The sequence below is a fragment of the Pristis pectinata genome, chromosome 3 (assembly GCF_009764475.1).
Source record: "Pristis pectinata isolate sPriPec2 chromosome 3, sPriPec2.1.pri, whole genome shotgun sequence".
NCBI lineage: Eukaryota > Metazoa > Chordata > Chondrichthyes > Rhinopristiformes > Pristidae > Pristis > Pristis pectinata.
Genome location: NC_067407.1, coordinates 70,706,046 through 70,733,712, shown reverse-complemented (window position 1 = coordinate 70,733,712; position 27,667 = coordinate 70,706,046). Strand labels below are relative to the sequence as shown.

General features: G+C 47.8%; 1 protein-coding gene and 1 non-coding gene across 2 annotated transcripts in view; both read right to left on the bottom strand.

Moving 5' to 3' along the window:
* Positions 1-726: 726 nt before the first annotated feature.
* LOC127568987 (small nucleolar RNA SNORD50) lies at positions 727-795 on the bottom strand. Its single transcript, XR_007956119.1, has one exon. It is a non-coding gene; the product is annotated as a small nucleolar RNA SNORD50 (small nucleolar RNA).
* A 19,944-nt stretch (positions 796-20,739) lies between these two features.
* LOC127568596 (cobalamin binding intrinsic factor-like) overlaps positions 20,740-27,667 on the bottom strand; it is a 38,224-nt gene continuing 31,296 nt past the window's right edge. Inside the window, exons 7-8 of the mRNA XM_052012548.1 lie at positions 22,103-22,286; positions 20,740-21,410 (exon numbers count right to left, since the gene is read on the bottom strand). Of these exons, the coding sequence (XP_051868508.1) occupies positions 21,379-21,410; positions 22,103-22,286 (216 nt within the window). The 3' untranslated portion in view covers positions 20,740-21,378. The remainder of the gene's footprint in view (positions 21,411-22,102; positions 22,287-27,667) is intronic.

Here is a 27,667-nt window from a genome sequence, read left to right as displayed (position 1 = left end):
GCTCAGATTGGGCAGTCTTTTGGGGAAATACTGCCACAAATGACTGAGCTTCCAGCTGCCTGTAAGTACAATCCACCATCCCAACTTCTGTGCTCAGCCTCTGACACTGTTTCAACAAAGTCCAGCACAAGGAAGAGCATCTTTTCTCCTGACTAGATGTACTAAAGCCCTCAGGACTCACAATTCAATAGTTTCCAGATAACCAACTTTCCAGTCTGCAGCAGAACTGGCCAGTTTGATCAAAGGTCATTAAGCTGAAATATCAACTGAGTTTTTCTTCCTCCACAGATGCTACCCGGTCTCCACCAGCATTTTTAGTTGAGATAGCAGTTTTAGTTCTGGCATTTTCTCCTTCTGTTATCATCATCCATTTACATCTGCAGGTGGATCAGCAATGATCAACAAGCCTCCAACACTAATCCCCATCCCACATGTTTTGTTCTCCATCCACTCACAGGCTAAAATATTTGATTCTCAATTCTTCCTAGCTCTGATGAACTGTCACCAAATAGAAATATTGACGGTTCCTTGCTTGTCAGATGCTGCTTTGACCTGCCAAGTAATTACAACATTTTCAATTCTAAAATATTTACCTGCACATGTAGACACCAAACTTGAGTCATCCATTGCAGGGAATGTGGAAATCAGGTTCATCAACACCCAAGAGAAACAGTGCTATTGATCACTTCATAACACTGGACATCACCACATCAGGCTCTTGGTGAAACCTCAGCAGTCAGATCTGTATGTTTGTTCATCAGAACTTCAGGTTTGGGATACTTATCATCAACAAGACCAAGGATTCAGTGAGCACCAAACAAGCCAGCATCAGTACAAGCACACCCTCTAATGACAACTAAAGAACTCAACCTCCACACCTGCCTAGTTATCCAAAACAACCCATGTTTCTCTCGCACTCAGAGGTTACCAGTCAATTATAGAAGAGCCCCACTTTACATGTATATATTGCAAAGCCAGGAGTGACATCAAGTCTGAAGCTCCAGGTCCAAAGCTCTTCTGCCACAGGGGAAGAGGCTATTTGAGGGAAATGTGGTAACTGCCAAGCCCTCAGAGACAAATGGCAAGCTCCATGTCCAGGGCTGATCTAGGATGCAAACAGGAGCACCAAGCCTGGCCCAATTCAGCTGCCAGATATCTAAATACAACAATGATTCAAAATACATTGCTGGAAACAAGGGAAATGGGTAATAAAATGTAAAGGGAACACCACCTTCCCCACTGAGTAGTATCAAAACCTTGTAATGTCACACAGGTGGAGGGGGCCATTTCCAATAAACAAAAAATTAATGAAGCCTGTTACAATCTGGACACCATTATCTGAAAGAATACTGGAATCAGATTCAAATTAATTCAAAGGCCAATCCTTAAAAAGCAAAAAATTACAGAACAATGGAGGACGTGAGCAGGATAAATTGGAATGGCTCCAGTAAGATTCCACTGACAAGAAGCTGGATCTTGTAACTCTGGGTTTGAGTTCTGTGCAAATGAATGTCAATATCTTTGATTTAACATCAATAACATTTGATGGAATTGTTCAATTTGTAGTTTATCCCCTTAGCAGCGGATGTAGCACGAGGTTATCTTATTGGAGAGCTGGTAGCCAAAATCTGGCCACAATTCTCCACATTATAAAAAAAGGCCACTGGTCTTAGAACCATGCCTACATTGAGCTCCAGTAATTGGAGATGCAACACTCAAAGGGCTGCCCTGTCTTGATTCCTATTCCTGCAGAAGCCTAGGGGTTGGCAGGTACCCTGGCTGGCAGCTGCAAAGTCAGCAACTGTGTTGCCGTTACTCTGCATTACCCCGCCTTGGAGATTGTGTGGTAGTGTGAATGAGTGTACTGGACAAGCTGGAACTACAGGACTGGTGCCAAATGTAATGCAGGCAATAAAACTGAGGATGCTGGAAATCTGAAATAAATGCAAGAAGTATTCAGCAGGAGAGGCAGCACCTGTGGAGAGAAACAGTTTATGTTTCCTGTAACAAAGGATCACCAAACTGAAAGACTGACCATTTCTCACCTGTTAATGCTCTTGCCCTGCTGAGTATTTCCAGCATTTTTGTGTAAAATAGTTACCTGCACCCATCAAACGTCAAGCTTCAGCGTAATCTGTTCCAGAAAATGTGGAAATCAGGTTCACAAATACCTAAGAGAAGCAGAGTGCTATTAGATCACTTTGCAACAATAAGACATCACATCAGACACTTGGTCAAATCTCAGCAGTCATAACCATGTTTTATCCCCCAATCAGAACTTCAGGTTTGGGATTTGTCATTGACAAGACCAAGACTCCAGTGAACACCAAACTAGCCAGCATCAATACAAGCACAGCCTCCAATGACAAGTAAAGCACTCACTTCAACCTCAACACCTGGTTATTCAAAACTACCTAAGAAAAAGAGGGGGTGTGGGATTGATCTGCTAGGAACTGGCATGAACACCACAAGATGAATGGCATCCTCCCAAGTCAGAATAAGCAATGAGACAGAAGTCAGGGAAGGCCTGTGCCATGGATTCTAGCACCATAACTCAGTAAGAATTTCTCTAGTGAACATAGACGAACTTCACACTAGGAGGCAACAAGACAGTTCCAGAGATCAATTCCCCTCCTAGTCTTGCACTAAGCTGCAAATCACTTGTTATAATCTACAGTACCCAACCATGAACGTCAATTACCAGTAAGACAGCTGGACTAGCTATACCCACTTACTTCAGTTGATCAGGAGGATCAGGCCCAAGTTCAGCCATCCTTCAGTGCACCCTTACCTGCCCATTCGAATAGCATAAAGTCCCTGAGGGGAGAAGCCCTAAATAAAACAAGGATAGGTGCTTTTAAAACAGGAGACTGGATAGCAAGGAAAACTGCTATAGTTGCTGAGAGACAAAGCTCAATTCTTCTCCAACTGAATAATACTCAAACTGTACACACAGTCATTGTACTCCATCCTAGGAGGCATGCTATTTCACCAAACCCAAAGCCCTCCCCGCCAAAAGTTTCCAAGTGTACAAAAAAGCATTCAAACTTGCAAAAGCAAAGCTACTTCCACATACCTGGCTCGGGAGTTCCAACATCTGTGTAGCAAACACCTACAAAAATAGAAAAATGGTTTATGGATTTAAAATATCCCAGACCAGGAAATCAGTAGTCCAACCAGTGGGCAACACTCAAAGCCAAAGTCACAACCAGATTCACTTTCTCAGATATGGAGTGATCTGAGATTTGAAGTGGAGACAGAGCATTAGATTCTTGCTTCAGGAACAACAAATGGTAGGTCTCCAAGGATTATCAAAAACAGGAAAGAACAGAGGGCCCTCAAAGGTCCCTAAAGGAGAAAACACATAGACAAGGTAAAGGCAACATATGGAATACTTGCCTTCTAAGTTAGGGCACAAAATACAAGAGCAAGGTGGATATGATACATCTACACAAAACATTGGTCTGGCAGCTGGAGTAGCATACAAAGTTCTGGTTGCCAAATTCTAGGAATGACAAAATTGCATGGGTGAGGATGCAGAGGAGATTCACCAGGACCTGCTGCATGACCATGACACCAAAAAAAACACTGCATGGGCTATCCACCAGCCCACTCCATCAAGCACCCTTATCCCACAAAGCTGGAAGGGAACCAGATCTTCCTTAAACCCAAGGGACCAACGAAAGATCAAAAGGCAGGTCTACAAGGCTGCGTTCTCAGCCCTCTACTCTATTCCCTATACACTCATGACTGTGTGGCCAGATTCTGCTCTAACTCCATCTACAAGTTTGAAGATGATACCACCATTGTAGGCCGTATCTCAAACAGCGATGAGTCGGAGTACAGGAAGGAGGTAAAGAGCTTAGTGGAATGGTGTCATGACAACAACCTTTCCCTCAATGTCAACAAAACTAAAGAGCTGGTCATTGACTTCAAGAAAGGGGCGGTGTACATGCACTTGTCGACATCAATGGTGCTAAGGTCGAGAGCTTCAAGTTCCTGGGAGTGAACATCAACAGCCTGCTCTGGTCAAATCATGTAGATGCCACGGCCAAGAAAGCTCACCAGCACCTCTACTTCCTCAGGAGGCTAAAGAAATTTGGTTTGTCCCCTTTGACTCACCAACTTTTACAGATGCACCATAGAAAGCATCCTATCTGGATATACCACGGCTTGGTACAGCAACTGCTCTGCCCATGACAGTAAGAAACTGCAGAGTTGTGGACACAGCCCAGAGCATTACGGACACCAGACTCCCCTCCCTGGACTCAGTCTTTACCTCTTGCTGTCTTGAAGTGACCGGCATAATCAAAGACCCCACCCACCCGGGACATTCTTCTTCCATCAGGTAGAAGATACAGGAGCCTGAAGGCACGTACCACCAGACTTAAGGACAGCTTTTACCCCACTGTGATAAGACTATTGAACGGTTCCCTTATTCCATGAGATGGACTCTGACCTCACGATCTACCTTGTTGCGACCTTGCACTTTATCGCACTGCACTTCCTCTGTAGCTGTGACACTTTACTCTGTACTATTACTTTTTTTTTACCTGTACTACCTCAACGCACTCTGTACTAACCCAATGTAACTGCACTGAGTAATGAATTGACCTTACGATCGGTTCGTATAACAAGCTTTTCACTGTACCTCGGTACAAATGACAATAATAAACCAATACCATCCGTGGAGAGAGAGAGAAAAACCCTCAGACCCAAGAGCAACACAAGAGGAGGTGGAGAAACTCAGCAGTTCAGACATCTATGGAGGAAAATCGATGTTTTGGGTGGACACCCTGCCCCCAGGCCACCGCCTCCATATTCACACCCGGTTCCCCGCTGCTCGCCGGCATCACGCCACAGGCCTTCAGTCATCCGGCCGAGGGCGGTCATCCACCCACCCCAGGCGCCACCCGAGCGGTCTGAAGCCCACCACACCGCTATCCCCTCCCCGTACATGGCGGGCACAGACCCCAAATCCCCGAGCATCTGTTCCCCCAAGCGGCCGTCTGCCCCGGTCCACGGCTCTCCCCGGGCTCCTGCTCAGCCCGGGCCGGCCGGCCTGCCACCGCCCCCTCACCCCCTTTCCCGCCTACCCACAGCCCGGGGCTCGGGCCCAAGCACCTACTCTCAGGGCGCGGCTGAGGTGCTTACCGGGGCTCGGGGTGCCTGTGCTAGGCGCCGGGGGAGAGGGGGCCATGAGGAGCCCGGGACAGCTGCTCCCTGCACCACCGCCCGCCATCACGGAAAGGCTGCGCCTCATCACCGCGCCCCCTTACATAGCGGAGCCTGTGACGTCACAGGAAGCCCGCGGCAGGCCGGGGTGCGCTGCGGGGTGACGTGGGGTCCTAAACTCCGCCGCGGTCTGAGGCACACGTGGACAAAGGCCTGTGCAATTACCCAGCGCCCACGGCTGGAGGCGCCAGCGGCCGCCCGCAACAGGGGTAGGAAGACAGGATTGGGGAGTGGACAATTATGAAAGGCCAGGGGACACAGTCTCCACTTGCACCGGCGGGCCACAGTAGCGAGGGTTTTGATACAGAGGGTGGGCGGGGTCACACTACGCGGGAGAGCTGAAGTCACTGGGGCAAGAACGAGAGGGGGAGTAGCAGAAGGCGCTCGCAATCCGGACTCCATTTGCTTGTAAGGGGCATGGAAGCAGATTAAGGTTAATGCAAAACACTTTTTTTTCCAAAAAAAAAATTTATAAATAAAGAATTGCAGATACATTCAGAACATTTGTCAGCAGTAGTCGTGTTATTACAGTCAGTATCAGGTTATATTTACTTTACAAACATTCCATCAGCAAACTTCACTGGGTTTCACCCAGGTTCCAGCACCCCCCCCTCCCTCCGTCTGCAATCGCAGCAAAGCCTTAACCCGCCGCCTTTCACCATGGAGCCTTCGCAGCAGCAACACTAAGCTCCATTGTGTCCCTTGTAGTGCTGGACCTTGGCTGTGCCAGTCTGCAACAGTTGATCAGGGACGTGTCCTTGCACTGGAACACCAGTGGGCTTCGGGTAGATGAGAAAGCATCTGTGACCCAGTTGAAGGCCTCCAACTAGGATGTGTCCTGGAACAGCCAGTAGAGCACAGTCCCATGTCACACCACTTCAAGTGTTGCCATGGCACAAGCAGTCAGAATTCTCAAAGTTGCTCTAAAGGCAGGTTTCCTACAGCTCCTTGGCAACCACCGTAGGCCATGGGGTGGCCAGCTCCACTTCAGATACTGCACTGCATAGGGGCTTACGTGGCAACTCCTGCACTCATCCAAGCCTAGTACAGGACTGATCCATGAGGCACAGAATGCATGGTCAAAACACCCGGGGCAGGATACAGAGAAGTAAAATAGAAAATGCTGGAAACACTTAGCAGGTCAGGCAGCATATGTGGAGAGAGAAGCATTTAACCTTTCAGATGCCAGACCCTTTATTAGAAATGGGGAAGAGAAAACAAATTAGTTTTCAGTAGCAGAGAATGTGGGGGAGGAATAGTAGAACAAAGGGAATATCTCTGATAAGGTGAGGCCAAATGTGTTAATTGGGGAATTACAAGCACATTATGTTTCTTCATCTGTGTAAGGTGTTGCTAATAGTCTCACTGTAGGACAGGCCCTGTAGGTAGGCCCTGTGGCCAAAATAATGACAGGTGGAAATGGCCAGTTCTGGTACAGAGAGCAAGAGAAAGTTACCCAAAGTTGGGGAATTCAGTACAAGCACTGCAAGCACACTGCAGCCAGGGTACCAGAAACTGGGAGTTTGGAGAGTGCCCCCCCCTCCAGTGGTCCCAGGATATACGGTGTGTGTTAGAGGCAACACCAGGATTGTGCCTCAGACCAACGGTATCTGTACTTGATGCAACTGGGGCCCCTGACAGTTCTGCAAACCTGAGGACATCACAGAAGATGACTTCAGATCAGACACAGAAGAGAACCAGGATGAGACGCGACACAGTGATCTGAACCAGGAGCATCAGCAACCCTAGTACAGCAACCAAGGAAACCTGAAAGATTAAATCAGTGACTGAACCTGGGAATGGTAACACACCTCAACATGAGTGAAAAGTGTGGTCCATTTACAGGAACAACAGTGTTTACATCACTCTGTAATTGGGTAATATATCCAGCACTTTTGATTGGCTACAACCAGATCACATGAGGTACAATATAACGAAGTAGTGAGGAGGTAATGGTCCCAAATAGTTACATGGAACAGTTCAGCACAGGAACAGGCCCTTCAGCCCACGATGTCTGTGCCGAACACAATGCCAGATTAAACTAGACCAATCTGCCTGCACATGATCCATATCCCTCCATTCACTGCCTGTTCAGTGCCTGTCGAAATGCCTCTTAAACACCACCATCGTATTTGCTTCTACCACCTCCCCTGGCAGCCCGTTCCAGGCACCCACCATTCTCTGTGTAAAAAAATCTACCCCGCACATCTCCTTTAAACATTCCCATTCTCAACTTTAATGCATGTCCTCTAGTATTTGACATTTCTACCTAAGGAAAAAGACTCTGACTATCTACCCTATTGATGCCTCTCATAATGTTGTGAACTTCTCTCAGGTCTCCCCTCAGACTCCGGTGCTCCACAAAAAACAATCCAATTTTGTCCAACCTCTTCCCTGTGACAAAAACTCTCTAAATCCAGGCTGCATCCTGGTGAACAACTTCTGCCCCCTTTCCAAAACCTCCACATACTTCCTGTAACGGGGTGACCAGAAGTGCACACAAATGTCCAAATGCGGCCTAACCAAAGTTTTGTACAGCTGCAACATAACTTCCTGACTCTTATATTCAGTCCCCCACCAATGAAGGCAAGCATGGCAAATGCCCTCTTTACCACCCTATCTATTTGTGTTCCAGTTATAGGGAGCTATGGACTCGGACCCCAAGATCCCTCTGTCCATCAGTGCTTGCAATGGTCCTGCCACTGACTGTGTACTTTCCCCTTACATTTGACCTCCCAATGTCACGAACCAGCAACAAAATAAACACACTGAGCATGATTCAGTGTTAAAAACTATTTTATTAATTACTACTTATGATAATACGTAAAATAAAAGTAAAAATGTTAGTATGTTAGAATTCAAAAATGTTAAACCTTGAACGTTAACCCCAAAACTAAACTCTTTGTGTGTGTGTGACAAAGTCCCAAACTCCAAGTTCAGGAATGGTTCTTAAAGTTCAGTTCCGCAAGCCATTAGGTGAAACATGAGCAAGGGCTTCTTCAACAACCACCGTTGTCTGAAGATAAGACGTAGACGTAGAGAAACATAGAGAGAGTAAATACGAACTCCAAATGGTCTACGATGGAACCCAAACGACACTTCAGTGTTTACTCGGTAGTGACTCTCTCACCCCGAAAAGCATCCGAATCGTGGTCGTCCACACACAAATACCTGTTTCCTTCTACAGGTCAGCAACAAAGTGAACTCCACCGGATTACTTCCAATTTCCATACATGGATTTCTGTGGCAGACACAGTTATTGTTTCTCATCCATCGATAGAGAAAACTAGCAGGCTGGTGTCTCTCTCCCTTCTCTCTCTCTCTCTCCTTCTTCTTCTTCTTCTTCAACAACGTCATTACGTCCTTTATCTCCTATCGACGTAAGCACGCCCCACACACACTCTCTATCTTAAAGGGACATTCACTGAGTCCGTAACACCAAAAGTACAAGACTTCACAGTTGCCCAGATTAAACTCCATCTGACATTTGTCTGCCATATCTGTAACTGATCTATATCCTAATATATCGTTTGACAACCTTCTTCTCTGTCCACAACTCCACCAATTTTTGTGTTGTCTGTAAACTTACTAACCCACTCATCTACATTTTTGCCCAAGTCATTTATATATATCACAGACAACAGAGGTACCAGCACTAATCCCCCTACAGAACACCACTGGTTAAGGACGTCCAGCCAAAATAACACCCTTCCATCCCTGTCTTCTATGAATCCAAACCACTAAGTCACCGTGGATCCCATCTTCCTGATCAACCCACCATGAGCGACCTTGTCTTACTCAAGTCCGAGATGAGAACCCCCAAGTTTCAGGATGAGGCCCCCCAAGGTTCAGAGATGAGGAGCCTCATAGCCAAGAGCAGTTCCACGGGAGGGTCAGTACAACTGCAGAAGAGCACAAATGGTTCTGTGACCAACGTGGGCAGAGACCACTCTGGGAAGAATAAGGAGATAGAGGATGTAACCATTATAATAAGTTCAATAATGATATAAACACTGTTTCATAGCTGAAGTATTGGTACAAGTTTTATTTAATGAAGCGCAATAAAGTTGTTGGCAGAGCAAGTTAAAGCATTAGAATTGCAACAGTACAGATTCCGTAACAAATGTCACCCAACCTGAAGAACCATAGAGTCAGACAGCAGGGATACAGGCCCTTCAGCCCACTAAGTCCGTGCTGACCATCAACCACCCATTTGTACCAATCCCATTTTATTCTCCCCACATTCCCATCAATTCCCCCCAGATTTTACCCCACTTGCATACTACCAACCAGCAAGTCATTAGGATGTGGCACAAAACCGGATCACCCAAGGCCATGAGGCCTGGACACCAGGGGGTGAGCTTTGGGGTGGGGGGGGGGGTGCTAATGTGCAATCAGTTTCACTGCAGTGCCAGAAAGAAGAGCAGTGGGCCTAAGAGGGAGAGAAAATGAGATTTCCCAGGGATCAGTGGTGGTGATTTTGTGTGTATGACTTGGACAAAAATAGGGTAAGTCCTTTTTTAACCCCACACAAAGATTAATAGGTGCCTGGAACACACTGCCAAGGGTGGTGGTGGAAGCAGATACGATAGTGGTGTTGAAGAGGCGTTTAGACAGGCACATGAATATGCAGGGATGGAGGGATTTGGATCATGTGCAGGCAGGGGTAATTTAGTTTGGGTTGGCACCATGGTTGGAACATACATGGTGGGCTGAAGGGCCTGTTCCTGCGCTGTGCCGGTCAACGAGAGTTGGTCAGGTGCCCTCTGGCCATGCCAGGGACTGGGGGAGTTAGTGGCATCCTGCAGGGAAGATCTTCACCCGTCCTTCAGGGTGCAGCCTCGCCTGCAGTGCCCGCTCCAGCTCTGGCACCCCCAGGACCCGTATCTCCCCGGGCTGGAGAGGTTCCAGGCCCGGTCCCAGGCCGGCTGGGTCCTTTCCGTCGTTGTGTGCCAAGGCAGCGCCGCTCTTGCCCCCGGCACAGCAGTAGGCTGACCAGACGAGCTGAGGGACAGCCACCCTGTGGTCCTCCTGCCCGGGGATCCACACGTCCTGGCGGTAGGGCACGGCCCCCGTCACCAGGTGCACCACCACGTTGGCACACTGCCGCTGGAGGAGCTGGGCCGTCGTCCGTTCCTGCTGGGCCCAGGGACCACCGTTGAAGGCCTGGGACTGAGGCACAGTGTTGGTGAGGGTGTAGGTGGCACTGCGGCTGGTGTAACTGCCCTGGTAGCTGCTGGGGTTCAGGTGTCCTCGGCTGTAGAAGGTGCCGTAGTATCGGTTGTCGTACCTGACCTCCACTGGTTGGCTCTGCCGGACGGCCAGCTGGTTCTTCACATCTCGTGTTATACGGCTCATGTCGGCACCAGCACTCTGGTTAACCAGCTGGTGGAAAGAGGGAGCGGTCACAGGATGGCTCCAACACACACGTCACTCAGGAATCACCCCACCCCTGACCAGCCAAAACATCGGCCGGTCAACAACACAAAGGCTGCGGGGAATAAAGGAGGAAGCTACTGGAAATACTTCACATCTGTGGGGGGGAACTGGAGTTAACACCTCCTGTCAGTGGCTCAAGGACAGCTTCTATCCCACTGTTATCAGACTCTCAAACAGACCTCTTGTACGATAAAGAAAATCTCCTAATCTCCCGATCTACCTCGTTGTGGCCCTTGCACTTTATTTGTCTACTGGCACTGCACTTTCTCTGTAACTGTAACACCTTATTTCTGCATTCTGTTTTCCTTTTTACTACCTCAATGTACTTCTGTATAGAACAATCTGTCTGGATAATACGCAAACAAAGCTTTTCACTGTACCTCAGTACATGTGACAATAATAAACCAATTACCTATTGCCTGCTGAGAATTTCCCAGTGAATAGCAGCCTCTGTATCAGGCTTCACCTTCAACACCGGTGTCAGATTAGCCACCAGATAAGCATTGAAAAGATTGTAGGTCAGTATAGGAGGGGCCCACGCTTTCATGCCCACTCATCCCCACTCATCCTGGCTGCATTCCTACCCTGCAGTTCTTTCTCCATCAGACTTTCCTTCTGTCCCACTTCCACTCTCCCCTTCTCACACTCTCTCCCTCTCATTCTCTCCCACCCACCCTTACCTTCCCGCTTTCCCCCTATCACTCAGGCCCTCATTGTCTCGCCCATTCTCTCTCCTTTCCCTCTATCATTCTCTCCCTCTACCCTGTCCCCCCTTACAATTTTTCCCCCCAGTGTCTCCCTTTCCTTCCCACCCCTCCCTCTCAGCCTTTCTCTCTCACTCCCTGCCTCTCGCACTCTCTCTCTCTGATCCCCAAATAATTTCATTAACCCAAACCATTTCTCAAGCAGCAGTTATGGATAATTTATTGATAATTCGTGGCCCCACGGGGTGACATGAACAATCCTGACCGGCCTCACACTGCAGTCGTCCACATCCCACCCCAGCCCACTCTTCACTTGCTCTGCCCCTGCTGGCACGACAGGCTCTGTGGGATGAGCTATGTGCTCACCAGGATGGTCAGTGTAACGGGTGTGAATGGCAGAAGATTACAGGGCACCAGGGCATGGCGGGAGGAGTTCCTGTCACCAGTGAGGTGGGAAATAAACCATGTGTTGTACCTCTCGGGTCCCAGACTGAGCCAGGGACCCCATTCAGTCCAGGGCTGAGGAAGGGGTTGGGGGGGAGAGATGAGGAGGAAGCTAGTGAGTGGGGAAGGGCTGGTGAGTGGGGAAGAGAGGGACTGGTGAATGGGGGGGAGGGAGGGAAGGAGGGAGTGGTGGATGGGGGAAGTGGAGGGACTGGTGAATGGGGGGAGGGAGGGAAGGAGGGAGTGGTGGATGGGGGAAGTGGAGGGACTGGTGAATGGGGGGAGGGAGGGAAGGAGGGAGTGGTGGATGGGGGACAGAGGCACTGATGAGCAAGGAGAGTTAGGCTGGGGTAGGGGTCTACAAGTGGGAGAGGGTCAGTGAGCAGGGAGGGTGCAGTGAACGCCAGGAGAGGGAGCAGTGAGTGGGGAAAGGGTCAGTGAATGGGCTGTCAGAGGTCACAGGTCAGTCCAGCACCTTCTGCCCGGGAAAGAAGGAACACTGCCGGTCGATGGGTCAGGTCTCTGCCCAAGGGCTGTCCGTGCTTCAGCTGGATCCTACCACACACACAGGCCAGCGGTCCACCTACGGAAGAGGTTCCCCAGCAGTCCCAGCTGAGCTACACCTACCTGAGGCTCGTACTTCCAGGTTTTATCCGATTTGGTCCGCATGTCGTCAGTGTCGTACTTAAACCCGTAGATGTGTGCAGAGTAGACTGGGATCCGCTGGTACCTGTCGTAGAGCCCCGCAAAGTAATACCTGCCCTTGTGGCGTTGGCACAGCCTGGCGGGGTTGGCAGGTTCGAGGCCCCGTGGTTCTAGACCACCCCGGAAGAACTCAGCGCAGTTGTTGTTGTTGAACTCAGCCACCACCTCGGCATGAGCCGGGGGCAAAGCCAGCACAGGGAGAAGTGCGAGGAAGAACTGAGCCTTCATGTTCCGAGCAGAGGGTCCCTGTGAAGGGCACTGGCTTAATAAGCTTGTGAGTCAGGGAGCTCAAGGTCAGCTGAGTGTTTAGGAAGCCAGGCCCACTGACTGAAGCTGACTGCTGCACCTGGTCCTGCTCACAGATCACCCACAGGACACACTCAAACCTTTGGACCCTTGGCTTTCCCACATGCCCCAGAGCAGCACCTGCCAGCCATTCCCATTCCCAGGAAGCACTATCCCTGCAGAAGGTGCCAGGAATGAAACATCGGCAATTCCTTCCTCCACCACCCCCCACAGCTGCTGCTCGACCCACGGAGTTCTTCCAGCAGGTTGTTTTGTTGCTCCAGATTCCAGCGTCTGCGGTCACCTGTGTCTCTGTTGTGGCTCCTTCATCCCGATGTTACCAGAGGGTGGGTACAGGGAGACAGGGAGTGGGAATGATTGCAGGAGGTCCACATGGTTCATCCTGTGAGAGGCCACAAGTATCCCCTGCATTTATAGGCCATTCGGATAATGGGAGAGAAAGGCACGCATCCAGGTTTCTTGCTGACACATGCAGTAGGGAAGTCAGCGTGTAATTGGAAAGACTAATATGTGCAAATAAACCAACCTAGGCAGTAGGGTAGTGTGTGTGTGTGCGCACACCTAATTAAAAGGACACAGAGGGGTAAAGGAAATAATGGAAATCAAAAAATGCAGATGCTGCAAATCTGAATTAAAAGCAGAGCATGCTGGTAACACTCAGCAGGTCAGGCAGCAGCTGTGGAGAGAGGAACAGAGGCAACTTTTCAGATGGGTGACCCTTCAACAGATCTGGGAATTCTGACCTGAAACATGTTTCAGGGCAGGCACAGTAGTGTAGCGGTTAGCATGATGCTATTACAACACCAGCGACCTGGGTTCAATTCCAGCCGCTGTCTGTAAGGAGTTTGTACATTCTCCCCGTGTCTGCGTGGGTTTCCTCCGGGTGCTCCGGTTTCCTCCCACATTCCAAAGACATACTGGTTAGGAAGTTGTGGCCACGTTATGTTGGTGCTGGAAGCGTGGCGACACTTGCAGGCTGCACCCAGAACACTTGACGCTAAAGATGCATTTCACTGTGTGTTTCGATGTACACATGATTAATAAAGAAACCTTATCTTATCTCCTTTCTCTGCAGCTGCTGCCTGAGCTGCAGGGAATTTCCAGCATGTTTTGTTTTCATATTAGAAAGACTGAAGGAGTGCTGGCCTTGACAGCTAAGGGATTAAAATACACCCACATGATGCATTGCCAGTGATTACGTACGTACACGGAGAAGGAGCAGGAGCCGGCCATTTGGCTCCTTGTGTCTGCTTCTCCATTGCATAAGTAGGCCTACCTCAGACCACTTCCCTGCACTGACCTCAGGTCTCTCGACATCCAAACATCTTTCAATTTCTGGCTTGAATATACTTGCTGACTGAGTCCTCACTGCTCTCTTGGGTAGAGAATTCCAAAGATTCACTACCCTGTAGGTGAAAAACATAGAACAGTACAGCACAGGAACCAATCTTTGTATCATCTATAAACTAACTAACCCACCCATCCACATTTTCATCCAGGTCATTTATATATATCACAAACAGCAGAGGTCCCAGTACAGATCCCTGCTGAACACCACTAGTCACGGACTCCCAGTCAGAGTAACACCCTTCCACGACTACCGTCTGTCTTCTGTGGGCAAGCCAATTCTGAATCCAAGCTGCCGTGGATCCCACACATCTTAATCTTCTGGGTGAGCCTATGACAAGGGACCTTGTCGAATGCCTTACTAAAATCCATGTAGACAACATCCACAGCTCTACCCTCATAGATCACCTTTGCCACGTCCTCAAAAAGCTCAGTCAAGTTAGTAAGACAATGACCTGCCCCACACAGAGCCATGCTGACTGTCCCTAATCAGGCCATTTGCATTCAATTGTGAGTAAATCCCATCCCTAAGGATCCTCTCCAACAGCTTCCCTACCACTGACATGAGATTCACTGGTCTATAATTTCCAGAATTATCTCTATTTCCCTTTTTGAACAAAGGAACAACACTGGCTACTTGCCAGTCCTCTGTGACCTTGCCTGTGGCTAGAAAGGACACAAAGATCTTGGTTAGGGCCCCAGCAATCTCATCTCTTGCCTCTCTCTATAACATGGAGTATATCCCATCAGGCCCTGGGGACTTATCAAACTTAAATGTTTTTTAGGAGACCTAACACTACCTCTTTCTTTATCTCAAAATGCCCGGGCATATTATCATTCTCCACATTGATCTCCCTATCCTCCACGTCCTTCTCCTTGGTAAATACTGATGCAAAGTACTCATTTAGGACCTCGCCCACACTCTCCGCCTCCAAGCACATGTTCCCTCCTTTATTCTTGAATGGTCCTACCCTCTCCCTAGTTATCCTCTTGCTCTTGATGTATGTATAGAATGCCTTGGGATTCCTTTAATCCCACTTGACAAGGGCTTTTCATGGCCCCTCCTGGCTCTCCTAATTCCCTTCTTGAGTTCCTTTCTTGATTCTTTATAACCCTCAAGGGGTCTGTTTGATTTTATCTTCCTAAACCTTACGTACGCTTCCTTTTCCTTCTTAACTAAATTCATCACCTCTCTCATCATCCAAGGTTCCCTTACCTTGCCGTCCTTGTCCTTCCTTCTTACTGGTCCTGTCCTGTGCAGTTGGTCTTTAAACACCCTCCACATGTCAGATGTGGACTTGCCCAAAAACAACTCTTCCCAATTAACTCTCCTTGGTTCCTGCCTAATACTCTCATGGTTTGCCCTCCCCTAATTTAATACTTTCCCGTAAGGTCTATTCTTATCCTTATTCATAGCTATCTTAAAACTTAACAAGTTGTGATCCTTGTTTCCTAAATGTTCTCCTGCTGAAAGGTCAGTCACCTGGACAGCCTGCCCCACCTAACCCTCTTGCACTAAGGCGGTCCTAGGGAATATTGGGGAAGTTAAAGACACCCACTATGAAAATCCTGTTGCGTTTACATCTTTCCATAACCTGTCGACATATCTGTTCCTCTATCTCCCACTGGATATTGGGAGCCCTGTGGTATAACCCCATCAGGGTGATTGCACCTTTCTTATTTTTGAGCTCTACCCGTATTACTTCAGTGGATGAGCCCTCCAGCATGCCCTCTCTGAGTGCAGCTGTGACATTCTCCCTGATTAGTCATGCAACACACCTCCACATCTCTATCACGTCTAAAACATTGAAACCCAGGAACATTGAGCTGCCAGTTCTCTCCCTCTCACAACCAAATCTCTGCAATGGCCACAACATCATATTCCCATGCACTGATCCAGGATCTAAGTTCATCTGCCTTACCAATACTCCTTGCATTAAAATAAACACATTTCAGCACATCAGTCCCACCATGTTCATTAACTTGTCCCTGCCTGTCCTCGTTCACTCCCAGTGGCTGAGCCTTTGTTTTGAGACAGTGACCCCTGGTTCAAGGCACTGCAGCTGGAGGAGACATCTACATATCTACCTTGATGTGCCCTGTAGGAATTTGGAGACACCATCTGCACATCAGCCCCCTCCTCACCTAGTTTCACCTACCGCCTGCCAGCCCCTGTTTCGCCCTCCCCACTTTATACTGGCTATCTCCCTTCTGCACTCTCAGTCCCAATGCAGGGTCTCAACCTGAAATATCAACCATCCCTCTGCCTCCACCGATGCTGCCTGACCCACTGTGTTCCTCCAGAAGTTTGTTGTTTCCACATAAGAATTCTGTACATTTCAATGAGATCACCTCAGTAGAATGAGAGGTGATCTTTATGAGCTGTAAATGTGGGAATGAATCTTTCCCTGAACTTGGATCCTTAAGTTAAGAGAGGAGTTCAGGGTTGAGGGGTCCTCTCAAGAGGAATGCCAGGATCCTGTGCATCCTTGGGTCTTTGACTTTCTTTTCTGGGACGAGCAGCAGGGAAAGTCTCAGGTAACTCCCCAATGCAGAAGTGACAGGGAGCTGTGAAGACTGACTGATATCATATGTGGCAGTTTGGGAGGTTTCAGTTCTGATATGGCCTTGAGCACCACTGTCTGTGTGGTCCGAGTCTTCCTCCTACAGCACACGTGTTAGCAAAGACTGTGTAGGAAATCCCTTCACCGTCCTGGGTCATGAGACCTGCTTCGAAAACCAGCCGTGGCCTCTGACACCCACCCCAAGAAACCTACAGAGAGGGTGGGGGAGTGGAAGCAGCCGAACTGTTCCCATACAAAGCTGGAATGGACACAACAGGCTGAATGGCCTCTTGTGCTGCAATCAGACAGTGATTCTTTGAATCAGGCCCTGAACAAGCACCCTGACAGCAGACATCCATCACCGAGGGAACGGGACAAGGAGGGTAATGAGCTCAAGCACCCAGCACCTGTCACCCTAACCCCTCACACCCCTTCCTGACGCTCCTCACCCAGACTTCCCCACCCCTCCCACCAACCAACCATCTCCTGACCCCTCTCACCTTGAAGCCCCCCTTCAGCCTCCTCCAGCTCTGATCCCCCCACCCAACCCCTCCCACCCTCCAACCACATCACGCCCCGACCCCAGTCCCTCCCCTGACTCCTCCCACTCTCCAAACCTCCCACCTGATCCCAATCCCTCCCACTCAGCAACTGCCTCCTGAACCCCCCCACAACCCCCTCCACTTCAGACCGCTCCCTCCCTCCAACCAACCATCTCCCACGGTTCCCTCCCACACCTGATCCCTCCCCTGACCCCCTTCACCACTGACCCCACCCAACCCATGTTCCAACCATCTCCCATCTGACCCCTCCCACCTGCTCAACCTCCCCAACTCTTCCACCAACCCCCCCCACTCTCAACTATCCCTAGTTCAAATCTGTCCCCATTCCTGTACCTTCTCCCCACTAAACCCCACACCCCAACCACTCCCAGCCTGACTGTTCACCCCAACACAGCCAAGCCCCCAACCACTCTTCCCTCCAAGTCCCCCTATCCTTTACCTTCCATATGGAGTGCCCCCACCCACGCTCGCCCTATTGTTCGAGGATGAATATTTATAATTCCAGCTGGGCACTGGGCCCCGAGTCCAAGGAGGAAACTCAAAAACAATTCTCTATCTGTGCAAAGAATTGTTATTGAAAGACAAGGGATGTCTTGGAGCGACTGCAGAACATTCTGAAGGCAGAGGGTGAGCAGCCGGAGGTCATGGTGCATGTTGGTATCAACAACATAGGCAGAAAGAGGGATGAGGTCCTGCGCAGTGAATATAGGGAGTTAGGAAAGAAATTAAAGAGCAGGAACTCAAGGGTAGTAAACTCTGGGTTACTCCCATGTGCTAGTGAGGATAGAAACAAAGTTAGAGCAGATGAATGCGTGGCTGAAGAGCTGGTGCAAGGGGGCAGGGTTTCAGGTTTCTGGATCATTGTGACCTCTTCTGGGACAGGGTGACCTGTACAACAGGAACAGGTTACACCTTAATTAGAGGGGAACCAATATCCTGGCAGGGAGGTTTGCTGCTGACACCCAGGATGGTTTAAATTAGGAGGGGGATGGGAACCAGAGCACCAGGTCACGGAATGGAGGACATGAAGCTAAATTAGATGTCGTGAGCCGCAATACTATAAGGAAGGATAGGCAGGATCTAGGGGTATAAACAACATGACAGATGGATTGAGACGTGTTTATTTCAAGGAGTATTAAGAATAAGGGTGATGAACTTAAGAACATGGATCACTACATGGAACTATGATGTTGTGGCCATTACACAGATCTCATTGAAAGAGGGACAGGACTGGCTGCATAATGTTGCAGGGTTTCAATGTTTTAGAAGAGATAGGGAGAGAGGTAAAAGAGATGGGGGGGGTTGCATTACTAGTCAGGGACAATATTACAGCTGCACTCAGAGGGGAAGAATTGGAGGGCTCCTTGACTCAGCCTATATGGGTAGAGCTCAAAAATAAGAAAGGTGCCATCACTCTGATGGGTTTATACTATAGACCCCCAAATAGCCATAGGGACACTGAGGAGCAGATATGCGGGCAGATTATGGAATTGAGCAAAAACAACAAGGTTATAATTGTGGACTTCAACTTCCCCAACATAGACTGGGAACTTCTTAGTGCAAAAGGTTTAGATGGGGCAGAATTTGTTCGGTGTGTTCAAGAGGGTTTCTTGAAGCAGTGTGTAGATAAACTAACCAGAGGGGAGGCTGTACTGGATCTTGTACTGGGGAATGATCCTGTCCAGGTGACTGCCCTTTCAGTGGATGAACACTTGAGAAACAGTCATCACAACTCCTTCAGCTTCAAGATAGCTATAAGGATAAGAGTGGACCTTGCAAGAAAGTATTAAAATGGGGGAGGGCAAATTATGAGGGCATCAGACAGGACCTAGGGAGAGTTAATTGGGAAGAGCTGTTTTCAGTCAAATCCACATCTGACATGTGGAGGTTGTTTAAAGACCAGCTGCACAGAGTTCAAGACTGGTTTGTTCCAGCAAGAGGAAAGGACAAGGATGGCAAGCTACAGGAACCTTGGATGACGAGAGAGGGTAATTAATTTAGTCAAGAGGGGGAGGAAGCATACGTAAGGCTTAGGGAGCTGGAATTGAACAGGGCGCTTGAGGACTATAAAGGAGCCAGAAGGGAAGTCACAAAGGGACATAGGAGAGCTAGAAGGGGTCATGAAAAATCCTTGGCGAGTAGGATTAAAGAGAATCCCAAGGCAATCTATACATACATCAAGAGCGGGGGGATAACTAGGGAGAGGGTAGGACCACTCAGGTATAAAGAAGAGAATTTGTGCTTGGAGGCAGAGGGTGTGGGAAAGATCTTAAATGAGAATTTTGCATCTGTATTTACAGAGGAGGATGTAGAGGATAATGAGGTCAGAGTGGAGCATGCTAAAATGCTAGGACATTTCTAGATTAGGAAAGAGGTAGTTTTAGGTCTTTTGAAAATCATAAGGTGAATAAGTCCCCAGGGCCTGATGGGATATACCCCAGGTTATTGAGTGAGGCAAGCGATGAGATTGCTGGGGCCTAGACCAAGATCTTTGCACCATCACTTGCCACAGGTGTAGTACTGGAGGACTGGAGGGCACCTTTGTGCAAGAAGGGAAATAGGGATAATCTTGGAAATTATAGACCAGTGAGTCTCGCGTCTAGTGGTAGGAAAACTATTGGAGAGGATTCTTAGGGAGAGGATTTCTGTGCATTTGAAGAAGCATGTCTAATTAGGGACAGTCAGCATGGCTTTGTGCGTGGCAGGTCACGTCTGACTAACCTGACTGAGTTCGTCGAGGAGGTGACGAAGATAATTGATAAAGGTAGAGCAGTGGGTGTTGTATACATGGATTTTAGTAAGGCATTTGAAAAGGTCCAACATGGGAGGTTCATCCTGAAAATTAGGATGCATAGGATCCACGGTGATTGGATTGGATTGGTCTGATTGGATCGGTCTGATTGGATCCAGAATTGGCTTGCCCATAGAAGACAGAGAGTAGTGGTGGATGGGTCTTATTCGGGATGGAGGTCCATGGCTAGTGGTGTTCTGCAGGGATCTGTACTGGGACCTTTGTTTGTCATATAGATAAATGATTTGAATGAAAATGTGGTAGGGTGGGTTAGTAAATTTGCAGATGACACAAAGATTGGTGGCGTTGTGGATTGCGTAGAAAATTGCCAAACGATAAAGCAGGCTATAGATCAGTTGCAGGTGGGCGGAGAAGTGGCAGATGGAGTTTAATCCAAGCAAATGTGAGGAGCTGCACCTTGGGAGGTCCAACATAAAGGGAGAGTACACAGTTAATGGCAGGATCCTTAACAGCTTTGATGAACAGAGGGATCTTGGGGTCCAGGTACATGGCTCCCTGAAAGTGGCCGCACAGGTTGATAGTTTGGTAAAGGTAGTATTTAGTATGCTTGCCTTCCTTAGTCAAGATGTGGAGTTCAAGGGCCAGGAAGTTATGTTACAGCTTTATAAAACCCTGGTTAGGCCACATTTGGAGTATTGCATTCAATTCTGGTCACCTCATTACAGAAAGAATGTGGACGCTTTAGAGAGGGTGCAGAGGAGGTTTACCAGTATGCCGCCTGGTTTGGAGGACATATGCAATGAGGAGTGGTTGGACAATCTGGGGCTGTTTTCTCTAGAGTGGCTGAGGCTGACGGGAGATTTGATAGAAGTTTATAAAATTATGTGAGGCATAGATAGAGTAGGCAGCTGGTATCTTTTTCCTAGAATTGAAATATCTAATACTAGACGGCATATATTTAAGGTGTATGAGGCAAGTTTTTTTTTAAAAACACAGAGTAGTGGGTGCTTGGAGTGCACTGCCAGGGGTGATGGTAGAGGCAGATATCATCATAATGTTTAAGAGTTAAGTGTGTTAAAGAGTATTTTAGACACATGGATATACAGGGAGGAAGGGATTTGGTGAAGCTGCAGGGAAGAGAGATTAAATTAATTAAGGTGCATTGATTTAATTAGTTTGGTACAACATCATAGGCCCAATGGCCTGTCCTGTGCTGTTCTATGTTCTATGTACTATGTTCTAAAGACTGCAAGGTGCTGGTATTTATTCTAGGTAAAGAACAAAGGCATCATCTTCGTCTTCCTCTCTTGGTCTTCATTTTACTTTCCATTTTCATCTTGAGTCAGATTATCTGAGAGAAAAAGAACATCTCAATTCTGATTCATAATTTACATATTAATAAGGTTAGAGGATTTTAATACATTAGGCATTAAGCAATTAAAAGTTTATTGAATGCATTTAATTAATTTAAAACCTAATTAATGTCTACCATGCAAAAAAATGTAAAGCAAGAGAGCAGCTTGCACACTGAGGGATATGGGGCAAATGGGACTTCCTCAGGTAGCCAATTTGATTAGCATTGGCCAGTTGGGCCACAGGGCCTGTTTCCGTGCTGGATAAATCTGTGACTCTACTTTATGACCAATCTATGATAGTGCAAGTACAAAATGCAGCAGTCATTCTAAGCATGGAAATCTCCCAAAAGCAGCAAAGTAATAAGGAGCGGATGTTGTAAATAATCCACTGCTTTTTTTCCCCAAAATAGTCTCAGTCTCATCAGATCTTTCCTGTCCATCTGAGATGGGGCTTATGTTTAAGGTCTCTCACAAAAGCTGGTACTCCATGGAGCAGGACTTCCCCAACACTGCACTTTAGCATCAGTGGGGATTTGTGCCAAAGTCTCTGGAGTGTGACTGTGAACACAGAACATTGTCAGAGACAAGGTGTTACCGTCTGAAATGTGGCTGGAATTTAAGTTATCCCTAAGTGTCATTTTAATGACTGCTTTCAAAACACGTTAATGTTGCTGCTTTGCAAACTCACCCTGATCAGAGGTACAAGTGATGTTTCTGACATGTAACAATGATACTCCCTTCAAAGCCAGAATGACTGGGAAAACTCTCCGCACTGTGTTAAATGTCCCTTTAGGGATTTCGCTGATCAATAGTTGCAAATTGTTTGCGCATCGAAAGGCAAGAAACCCCAGATGATTATGTTCAGCCAAAGCCTGGAAAGAGAAAACAAAAGGTATTCAGAATGATGTTCAAATTAATTCAAAAGACCATATTTGGTCAAAGTTCAGAAGTGAATGATTTTGGCAGGCAATGAAATGTGTTACACCTTCGCCATGATGACTGGATATTGGGGAGGGGGATGTTTAACAGATGGGAGGTACGGTCTGACCATTTTGTGTCCCTCCTCAAGTTCAATTTCACCCTGAACTTTTATTGAGATTTAATGTAGTGAACGGAATGGTGTAGACACTTAGAGTTGTAAAGTCACAGAGTTGCACAGCACAGAAACAGGCCCTTCAGCCCAGCACGTCCATGCTGACCTTTTTGCCCATCTACACTAAACCCATTTGCCTGCATTAGGACTGTATCCTGATGCCTTACCTACTTAAGTGTCTGTCTAAATGCCTCTTAAATGTAGTAATTGTATCCAATTCCACCACCACCTCTGGCAGCGAGTTCCAGATATCAACCACTCTGTGTAAAAAAAAGTTACCCCTCAAATCCCCTTTAAATCTCCTACCTCTCACCTTAAACCCATCCCCTCTTGCTTTTGATACGCTTATGATGGAAGAAAGACTCCGACTATCTACCTGATCCATGCCTCTTATAATTTTATATACCTCTATCAGGTCATCACTCAGCCTCCTTCACTCCAGGGAAAACAAGCTCAGCTTATCCAATCCCTCCCCATAACTAAAGCCTTCCAATCCAGACACATCCCGGTGAATCTACTCTGCACTCTCTCCAGTCTAATCATGGTAGTGTAGAGGGCAGGCACATTAGTGTAGCGGTTAGCACAACACTATTACAGCACCAGTGATTTGGGTTCAATTCCTGCTGCTGTCTGTAAGGAGTTTGCACGTTCTCCCCCAGTCTGTGTGAGTTTCCACCAGGTGCTCCGGTTTCCTTCCACATTCCAAAGACGTATGGGTTAGGAAGTTGTGGGCATGCTACATTGGTGTCAGAAGTGTGGTGACACTTGCAGTCTGCCCCCAGAACACTCAAACACAAAAGATGCACTTCACTTCACTCTGCATTCCTCCATATGCCTATCTAACAGTCTCTTGAACTTGACCAACGTATCAGCCTCCACCACCACCCCAGGCAGCACATTCCATGCACCAACCACTCTCTGGGTAAAAAACCTCCCTCTGACATCTCCCCTGAACCTCCCACCCATTACCTTAAAGCCATTTCCTCTTGTATTGAGGCGCTAGCTGTCTACTCTATCTATTCCTCTTAATATTTTGTATACCTCTGTTGTGTCCCCCTCATCCTCCTTCTCTCCAATGAGTAAAGCCCTAGCTCCCTTAGTGTCTCCTCATAATCCATACTCTCCAATCCAGGCAGCATCCTGGTAAATCTCCTCTGCACCCTTTCCAACGCTTCCACATCCTTCCTATAATGAGGCAACCGGAATTAGACACAGTACCCCAAGTGTGGTCTAACCAGAGTTTTGTAGAGCTGCATCATTACCTCGCGGCTCTTAACCTCGATCCCATAACATACGAAAGCTAACATCCCATAAGCTTTCTTAACTACCCTATCCACCTGTGAGGCAACTTTCAGTGATCTATGGACATGGACCCCCAGGTCCCTCTGCTCCTCCACACTACCCAGAATCCTGCCATTATCCTTGTACTCTGCCTTGGAGTTAGTCCTTCCAAAGTGTACCACCTCACACTTCTCCCGATTGAACTCCATCTGCCACTTGTCAGCCCAGCTCTGCATCCTATCGATATCCCTCTGCAAGCTTCAACAGTCCTGCACACTATCTGCAATACCACCGACCTTTGGGTCGTCTGCAAACTTGCTAAACCACCCTACTACTCCCTCATCCAAGTCATTAATAAATATCACAAAAAGTAGAGGTCACAGAACCAATCCTTGTGGGACACCACTAGTCACAGCCCTCCAATCTGAATGCACTCCCTCCACCACAACCCTCTGCTTTCTACAGGCAAGCCAATTCTGAATCCACACGGCCAAGTCTCCCTGGATCCCTTCTGAAGAAGCCTACCATGAGGAACCTTGTCAAACGCCTTACTAAAATCCATGTAGACCTCATCTACTACACTACCCTCATCAATCATCCTGGTCACTCCTCAAAGAAGCCTATTAGGCTTGTGAACATGATCTTCCCTTCACAGAGCCATGCTGGCTGTCCCTAATCAGTCCATGGTTCTCTAAATGCTCATAGATCCTATCTCTTTGAATCCTTACCAACAGCTTGCCCACCACAAACGTAAGGCCCACTGGTCTGTAATTTCCTGGACTATCCCTACTACCTTTTTTGAATAAGGGGACAACATTCGCCACCCTCCAATCCTCCAGTACCATTCCCATGGACAATGAGGACTCAAAGATCCTAGCCAACAGTTCAGCAATTTCCTCCCTCGCCTCGCGGAGCAGCCTGGGGAATATTCTGTCAGGCCCAGGGAACTTATCTGTCCTAATATTTTCCAACAACTCCAACACATCCTTTCTCTTGATATCCTTCCTATAGTGTGGTGACCAGAACTGTACACAGTACTCCAAGTGCAGGCTAACCAGTGGTAAAAAGCAAATCTTCATGGTTATTCTTAGAGCACAGAGTGGGTTAACAGGAGATCTACTGTGGGAATTAATCATAGAAACAGAAAATAGGAGCAGGAGGAGGCCATTCAGCTCTTTAGAATTTGAGAAAATGTTGTCAATTAAGATGATTGCCTAGAAAAATGGGGAGATTTCTTCTCTGAGGACGGCACAGAAGCTCACCAGTGGAGCTGCTTTCTCACAGCTCCAGAGACCCAGGTTCAATCCTGACCTCCGCTTCTGTCTGTGTGGAGTTTGCAGGTTCTCCCTGTGACCACATGGGTTTACTCTGAGTGCTCCGGTTTTCCCCCACAGCCCAGACCGGCGGGTTGGTAGTTTGATTGGCTGCTGTAAATTACCCCTAGTGTGTAGGCGGCTGGTGGAAAAATTAGGGCAGAATTCATTTGTGAGAAAGAATTAGTTGCAAGGAAATACACAAACTCCAATAACCAGGTATCCAATTGTTTGGAAATCGCAGCAGTTTGGCATCTGGCCTGCCTGTTAATACACCAAGTCCTCGCTATCCACAGACTCGTGAGGTTAGCCAGGTATAACTGGGAATGTAGGTCAGGAGTCGGAGTCTTGGTTAGGAACATGGGGAGTCAGGAATTGCAGCCAGAGGTGGAGTTCAGATTCTTCTATGTTTCAGTTTGTTTCAACAAGCTTTGTTTCCCACTCTGTTTAAACTCTCTGGGTTCACTGGAAAATTTATTATGCTGCTGCATAACATGTAAATAAAAGTGTGTTGGGAGTAATAGGAGTAATAACAGTCCAGAGAATCTGCTGGTCCAGCAATACCAAAGTCCCAAAGGTGCCGGATTATTGGGGTTCTATTGTAAATGGAGGAATGGGATTGCTCTGAAACCCAGCATAGATTCAATGGGCTGAATGGCCTCCTTCTATGTCAGGAGGGAATATGAAAATATATTTGGGTGGAACAACAGTTGTGTCTTTATAAGAAAATGGGGAAAATGTTGAAAACCAAGGGAACAGAAGGGCAGAATTGTCATTGGTTTCAGTGTTTCAGTGAAGCACCTTTGCACACCTGAGTAAAGGCTCTGCTGGTCTGCTGTGGTTAGCTGCTTCACAGACTGGCTACTGCAGATGCAGCCCACTGTACCCAGGTGGCAACTGAGGAAAATGGAGGCCTGAGAGGGGGTTGGAGTGAATTTTATCAGAAGAACTCAAGTCAGTCAAGATTAATGAAAAAGAGTTACTGGACAAAATGGTCTTTGTCTGTGTTTGTCAAATTGCCAAGAAAGTAATCTTAGCTGAGCCTGTTTAGAAAGATCCTGCCATTATGTAGCAGGTATAAGTTCTGTGGGCTGCCTGAGTTGAGGAAGGTGAAACACAGCCCATCCCGTGACGGAGTCAAAGACTTTGATGAAGTAGGAAAAAGCTGGTGGAGTACTCTGCATTTCTCTGGGAGTTGTTGCATGGTGTAGATCATGTCTGCTGTGCCTCTGGATGGACACAGTCCACACTGTGCGTTGAGGGACAACTCTTCAGCCACTGGTTGAAGAGGACACTAGTGATGACCTTCTCTGCAGGAGTTCAGCAGGAAGACCCCCCTAGAGCTACCACTGATGGATTTGCCATAGTACTGGAAGATGATCGCCATAATGGCATTCACCTCCTCCCAGTCGAGGGAGATGAAACGGGTAAATTTGTGACTGAAGCTTACCACCACCAAGTTAGAGGACTCCAGCAGGGATACCGTCTGCTCTAGAAGCCCTGTTGGTTATTAATTGGCATGTGGCCTTTCCAATTTCATGCAGGTTGGGGCTGTGGCAAGGCTGGACCTGATGCCTGAAATGAACACTGTAGTCCCAGCTCTGTCACAGCAGGAGATCAACAGGTGGACAGAGAAAAAGATTCAATGGATGTGCTCAACACCTCCATGAAGAAGTGCAACATTCCCAGTAACTCCTGGGAACCGCTGAGCACTCAGAGCACAGGAGGAGGGGTGGCGATGGTATTGAGAACATTAAGGTCATACATCAGGGAAGCCCAACATAAGTAGTGGAAGGAACACACTGGCTCATTGACACCTGCCCTTCCTGCCAACCACATCCTGCCCCATCTGGACCAGAGTCTGTGGCCCCCACCTTGGCTTCACCAGTCACCTCAGAACCCACCAAACCTCAGTCATCCTTGAAGGACAGAAGAAGGAAGAACAGGAAGAACTATCAATTGTTCACTGTATCCTGCATCATTTGAAAGGCAAATGGAGAACAGTGAGTGAGAAATGTGGAGAATATGTGGAACTTTACCTCTTGAGAATAGCAGTGAATGGGTGATGTGGAATTAGCCCCATGTTAACGGCTGCAGCTCTGCTGCCACAAAAGGACGAAGGGAGCAGGCACCTGGGAACACCACCACATCCAGGTTCCGCTCCCACTGGCACATCATCCTGACTTGGAAAATGTATCACCTGTCCCTCATTGTCACTGGGTCTCCCTGTCCAACGCACTGCGGGAGCCCCTTCACCAAAAGGACTGCAGCCAAGTGATTGGTCATCCCCAACATCTCAAAGACAATTAGGGATGGCCAAAAAATGCTGGCCTTGCCATCAATGCACAGATCCTGAAAAATGAATAAATTCAACAGAACATACCCCATTTTGAAGTAAAGTTAATGGGAAGGGGAATCAGCTGAGGTGCGGAATGAGCGGCTTACCCAATGTCTTCATTTTACTCTGCTGTCTTTGGTCATGTTTACCGTCCCCCCTCCACCACATGATCTGTATCACCAGTAATGTCTGCATTGCTACCCACATTTAAAGTGGATGGTTAACTTC